Source organism: Culex quinquefasciatus, chromosome 2 (assembly GCF_015732765.1).
Source record: "Culex quinquefasciatus strain JHB chromosome 2, VPISU_Cqui_1.0_pri_paternal, whole genome shotgun sequence".
Classification (NCBI taxonomy): domain Eukaryota; kingdom Metazoa; phylum Arthropoda; class Insecta; order Diptera; family Culicidae; genus Culex; species Culex quinquefasciatus.
In genome coordinates this window covers 43263119-43269847 of record NC_051862.1, presented here as the reverse complement: position 1 = coordinate 43269847, position 6729 = coordinate 43263119, and the positions used below count along the sequence as shown (strand labels likewise).

The 6729-nt window shown below is 35.1% G+C and overlaps 1 protein-coding gene across 1 annotated transcript; it reads left to right on the top strand.

Annotated features, from left to right (window-relative positions):
• The first annotated feature begins 2034 nt into the window (after window positions 1–2034).
• On the top strand, window positions 2035–3583 carry LOC6047190. Its single transcript, XM_038255995.1, has 2 exons — window positions 2035–2638; window positions 2704–3583. The coding sequence occupies exons 1-2, from the start codon at window positions 2602–2604 to the stop codon at window positions 3078–3080; spliced, it is 414 nt and encodes a 137-aa protein (XP_038111923.1). The 5' UTR covers window positions 2035–2601; the 3' UTR covers window positions 3081–3583.
• The last annotated feature ends 3146 nt before the right edge of the window (window positions 3584–6729 follow it).

The window sequence follows — 6729 nt, the reverse complement described above, 5'->3', positions numbered from 1 at the left end:
TAGGTGTGAACCCCTGCAACTGAAATTGCTCGTGTATCAGCGACGCAGCGGAGTAATGTGATGTAAGTTTAAGGTAACGAACAATTAAAATATCTGCAAACAAAAAATAGCAAACTTTTGCCAACAATTTTGCCAAAGTTGTGTTTCATGCACATTTAAGACCGATTTTGTGATTCTTGAGCTTTTTTTTAAAGGTCCATAAAGTATGTCACGCGCTAGGAGAGAGGGGGGGGGGGGGTCTGAGGAAGTGTGACATTGCATGTTATAAGTATAGGAAAAGCGTGACAAAGGGGGAAGGGAGGAGGGGAGGGGTTAATTTTGACTGACGTACTTTATGGATGAAGCCTATAAGCTATTGTGTTTCATATGTTTATAAGATTTAAAAAACTACAGTTGTAAACTTTTAGTATGTCCTGCGCAGGGTCTTGGGCCACGTTGTTTACGGCTTTCCCCGCTTTCACCTTACTGACAATTTTGGCTCGAGCCTCGAGTCGATCTGGCTCGAGATCGAACCCAAAATTCTCAGTGGGTATGTTTTACATAAAAGGTGAAGCATGAACTGGGATCGACATAAGTATCAATCCATTTTTAATTTGTTTTTGTCGTTGTTGAAATCTCGGGTTAGTTTTCAAAAGGTCCTTAGCACCACATGTAATATATGTAAATTGTCGATCGATTCTCGTTTTGTGTCACGAATATGATTTAATTTTTTTTACAATTGGGTCCTAAAATGAAGCTTAGATTGCTGATATTATTGTTTACAGCGATAAACCTTATTTTTCTGAGTACAATGACCCTTTGTGCGACCACAAAGAGTTTAAAATGGATTTTTAAATCAATTTTGAAAATTTAACCTCGCGGTCCTTCTTGACAGCAAAGCTCCTACTTGACAGCTCGTTCCAAGGGGACCATAGTTGATCCATCGAAAAAATGTTGTCTTGTCAAATAAAAAATTTGCATTAAAATGAAAAAAAGTGATCAGAAATGGTTTATAATTGTGTTTTTTACCATTGTACATAAAAATTTACATAGGGCTTTACTGCCGCTCGAAGCAAGTCCGTCCCATATGTATTTTTATCGATTTTAAGATAAACCCGACAAAAGTCTTGTTTTAACACCTACTTCAAGCCTATTAAATAAAAAAGTCATGTTTGTTCTAGAAATTCCAAAATAAAAATGACTTGTGTGCTGTCCCATATGCAAAATAAAGGCAAGTCAGTTCTTGTTTAGAAATGTCTCACAAATCGATAAAAAAATGTGTATTTTTTTAAACAACTCACAGATTATATCTCTAAGAGCCTGTTGAACTTTAAAAAACTTTAGTTGTTGATATTTAATTAATATTCATGGATTTTTAAGAGCCTTCTGCCTCTGCCTTTTTTCCTCATTCAAGTGACAACCACGGTTAGAATATAAACTACATACCATTGTAACAATTTAAGAAAAAAATCAGTTATGTTCCTTATTGGTTGGTTGGTCCTGGTTCTGGATGAGGTTTATCTTCCAACGCAGATTTTAAGGGTACATATGCTGAGACGTACATTCATATATCTCCTCTCACGGCAGCGAAAGAAATTGACTGTCTTTTCCCGGGTAAAGTTTCATACTCAGGACTATTCGTCAAATAAGATTAACCTGAAATCAACATACTTTTAGATATTCAATATAAAATATTTCAAAAATTACCACAACAAACCAACAAATGACAGGTAAATTTCTGTTGTAAATGTTTAAGCCTACTTGATAACATGACAGACTTGCCTTTATTGGTGGACAAATAAAGTCAGGTCAGTCCCAGCACGAAAATTTACCAAATTTACCTGTAAATTTTAGCATTTTAAAGTTAAATTTGGGGTAGATGTATTTTTTGAACCAGTATTGAATTAATTGTTGAAAACACAATTGAAAATTTGTTGATTGAAAATGTAAAAAAAGGTGAAACATTTTTTGAGCTTCGCATGGCGTTATCGCAGCACTCACTTTTTACATATGGGACGGACTAGATTCGAGCGGCAGTTTAGTACCCAATTGGAACAAGTTAACATTGAACAAAACTCACATTTTCTGGCTGTGCTTCGAATAACAGACTGTCTAGGGAAACAGACTGGCCAATGCAAAATAAACAGGCACTGGCAACGTATGTTTTGTGCTGGGCGTAAAGGGCGTTTGGTGTCCAGAAACATTGGCCAATTTGTTTCCCAAGACAATCTGTACGTCGAATTAGGTGCAAAATTGGCAATAACTTCAACGCCAGAGAATTAACAAATCACTCCAAACGCTTAAATTGCTTATGCTTATCCACCCTTTTCTTATGTTGCCCCATATAAATAATATTATATTTGCAGATTTTTTGCTTTGCCAATACATATAAATTATGCTTGGGCTGAAAAGCAAACTCAGTTACAGGGGTAGTCGACATTCGCGACTTTCGCGACATCCCCGAGCGCGAGCTGCAGAAAAACAACACAAAGCAGAAACTGTCAAATCTGAAAAGTCTCCGACTCGCTAAACTCGCTGCGTAAAATGTTTGGTTAAAATTGCCGGTTTCTGTGACTTCCGTTACAAATCCTGCTTACTAAATGCCAGCGTCACCCTCGTGGGATGTGGACAACCGGAGAGCAGGAACACAGCCAAAAAAGTAAGTTTGTGCTTTGATACAGATGCGGTGAGGGAAAAAATAAATAATATTTTGTTGGTTTTCAGTGATGCCACATCAACCCATTTTTGCTGGGCCCGATCGGTTTGGACCTGTGCTGGAGGAGGGCAAGGTTAATTTGAGGACCACGAACGACGTGGGGGTTCCGTCGTCCTGCGCCTGCTGGAGGTCGAGCATCCAGCCACAAGGTGCTCTTAACGTTGGTCCAGATCCAGAACGAGAAGTTCGATGGACGAACCTCGTCAGTTGTCGTCATCGTTATCAAGTTGCTGGTAATGTAAAAGATTCCCCTGGCTTATATCACCGATTCGGCTATCAGCTGGGCTGCAAGGTGGACGAGTTGGATCGTGAAATGAACACAATTCAAAAATGTGGTTTCCGGATGTTGCTGCGCCGTTTTGACCCTTTCAATTTATCTCGTTGAGTTCGTTGGAACAGCAGGTCATCGCCGAGTATGCCACTTTACTGATGATGATCTAAAAATCCTCCGCCGTCACCGCTGCCAAGGACGCTACCGATTGCATGGCCAGCTTCTACTGAAGCAATCGGCCTTGGCTTAGTTCTACAGGTTTGTTTTAGTATTCAGCTTCCTCTTTAAAGCTTGTGGTTAGTCAAAATGATTATTATTATTATTGTTTTTTTAGGTCGCATTGCACGACAGTCACAATAGTTTCAAAACGGAGACATCGGTCTTCGCTGGGGAGAAGTGCACAATCACACGCCGTGGAGTACCGACGTTGCGCCGCTCTGTCGGTTCCGGGCTAGCTTTGCGCGAGGTCACATGATTACAATCTTTGTCGAGCTGAATCCTGCTAAGAGATGCTGTTTGAACATCAAAAGAGCAGCATGCTGAACACGAGTAAGATTACTTTTTATTTCCATCCTTTTCTGGATTATTTGTTTGATTAGTTTTTCATTTCTACTTAAGTTTTTACATTACTCCGTTGAATCAAAAATCTGGGTGATAATTATCAAAATCTTTGCCTTGGTATCTTAAAAAGGTTTGCTTTAGTTTGTTTTCTGGTCAAACAAAAGTAATTTCATAGCTTAGTTTGATAAGAAAGTAATCTAAATGTGTGCCTTTCTAAACTGCATCAGGATACAAAAGAATTTGAAAATTACATCAGATTCAAGATTCAACGGAGTAAAAAAATTTCGACTTGGGTAAATTTACGTAGATTTCATCGGAAATTTACATGTTTTCAGAGAGCTGTTTGTTCGAAACGATTACATCGGATGGCATTTAAATTTAAAATGAATTTGATGTAAATTCGCATCATTTATGACGTGCACTTTTGGTACATCATTAATGATGTAAATTTACCGGATTTTTTTTTTTCTGTGTAGACATAAAGGGTTTGCAGATATTCTTCACGAGTTATCAGAATTTTACAAAAAAGTTTTTTTTGTAATAGTTGTGATTTTGATCATTTTTGACCAGTTTTTCGAGTTTTAAACCCCTTTCCAAAAACGTACCATGGGATTTGAACACTTTGTTCGTAGTTCCCATTTTCATGAACGCTTGTTCGCGATTTTAAGAACTCATTTTTCTCCGTGTACAAATCACTAAAAAACGTGTCTTAGTAAATAACCAGAAAAATGAAAGGGGTCGTACCACCCCACCGTCACGAGATATCGAAAAATGGACCTCGGATTCGTGATCAGGGACCAAAATTACCTCTTAGAGCAAAGTTTCACGAAAATTGAAGAGGGGTCGGGACAACTTTTTTCGATTTCGTGTGAATTGGTGGAGAATTCACCCTAATATTGTTAACACTTTTGTAGAATTGGTTTAGAATTGCTTAGAAATTGATAAGATTTGTATATAATCGTATAGAATTGTTCGGAATTAAATAGAATTATGTATAATTTTCATAAGATTTAGTTTCGAGTTGTTTAGAATTGCCTTGATTTTGTTTAAATTACTTAAGGCTGATAATAAAGAATTTGTTGAGATATGTTTATGATCGAATTGTTCTTTTTTTATAAATCGCTAAGAATCGGTCATAATAGCTCAGAATGATTTAGTATTTTTATAAGAATTTGTTTTGAATTGTTCAATATTGCTTAAAATTGTTTAGAACAGCTTTGATATTTTTAGTTTCTTAAGAATGTAAAAAGAAGATTTATTTAAAATTGCATAGATTTTTTTTTAATTGTTTCAATTGTTCAGGATTGCTTAGAATTTTTCAGAATTTTCAATTCAAATTGGTCATCATTGTTAATACTGGTATAGAATTTGTTGAGATTTGTTTAGAACTGCTCTTAACTGTTTAGAATTGCTCAAAATTGCCTATGGCATTTAACAATTTCCTTAATTCGATTTGCTAAGAATTGCTTAGAACTGTTTATTATTTATTACTTTTTTTATTATTTTTTAGGAATCTATTGAGATTTGTTTATAATCGCATTGATTTTTTTAAAGTTGTTTAGAATCGTCTTGAATTGCTTAGAGTTGTATAGATTGAGAACTGTTCCTTTTTGGTTTTTACGGAATAAAATCAATTGAACCCAAAAAGTAAGAATACTCGACAATCAAAAAGAGAATAATACATAAGTCTTGATTGATTTTTTATAGCAACCAAATTGTTTAGAATTGCTTAGAATTATTTAGAATTATCAAAAGAATTACTAGAGATTGTTAACACTTTCGTATGATTGGTTTAGAATTGTAGAGAATTCGTTTAAAAAATCTTTAAAATTTTGTTAAACTGTTTATAATTGTAAAGAATTGTTTAGAATTGCTTATTATTGTTTAGAATTGCTTGAGACTGTCACTTTTTGGGTTGATCAAAAAGAGAAAAATAATTTAAACAATTTCTTTCGAATTGCTTGGACTTGTTTAGAATTGCCTAGAACTAATTAGATTTTTAATTTATTCTCTTATAAGAGAATCGTTCAGAATTGCTTAGATTTGTTTGCTTAAATCTATGAAAAATTTCTTAGAATTTATTTCGCTTCGTTTATGATTGCATAGCATACAATTGAATTGTTGAGGATTGCTTAGAACTATTCATAAATTTTTTAAGCATCTAACTCCATTGTGCCTCCAATGTTGCCATATCAGCACATTGACGTTCAACTACAGCTCATAAAAGCGTTTTCAACTGATATCAAGTTGATAATAGGTCAATAAAAAGATGGCAAGCAAGTTTTTTAAACAGTAAAAATCAGCAAATTGGAGTTTGGAGCGAGTGCTTAACCTGCCAAACATACGAAAATTCACCCTAATTGCTTAGAATTTGTTTAACGTTGTTTAGAATTGCTTTAAATTGTTTAAAATTGCTTAGAATTGTTAAATATTGCTTAGAATTGTAAAGAATGGCTTAAGCCTGTTAACAATTTCCTAAAATTTGTCAAGATTTGTTTATTATTGCGTACAATTGCTTCTATAAGAATGATAAGAATTGTTTAGAATTATTCAGAACTTCGTTAAGAATTTCTCAACATTGTAAATACTTCCTTCAAATTTGTTCAGAATTGTTTAAAATTATGTGGAATTTGTTAAGAATGGTTTAAAAAAGATTAAAATTGTTTAGAATTGCTTAGAATGAAGAAATTTTCCAGTAAAAATACAAATTTCAAACACCGTCCTCCGCTCAATCAACCAGGTAACGAAAGTTGCCAAAATAATCCTCGAAAACCACTTCCTCAAGTAAAATGCCAACACACACCCGCGTCCCGCTGCAGTGCCGAAGCAAATGCAAAGTTAAACCCCGAAAAGTGTGTTGTCGGGAGATTCGAAATTCGAACGCAACATGCGAGACGACCTCTTCCTTTGAGCCCACCCGTTGCACAAAGAAAGCAAAAAAGGTTTCGAAAGGAGGATCCCTAAAGGGCGAAAGGAAAGTGTTTCAATTTTTGTTACTTCTTTTTTTTTTTTTTGTTCATTACGGTAAGTTTCACTCTTCCTGAACTTTCACCGCTTGTGCAAGAGAGGTCGGAACACCTTGAAGAAGGAGGAAGAAGTTTTTCTCTCTCGTCTTCTTAAATTGTAGCAATTTCAATTGAATTTATTGTTTTGAATTTCTTCGTCGTCTTGTTCGTGCTTTTTTTTTGGGACAATCTGCAAT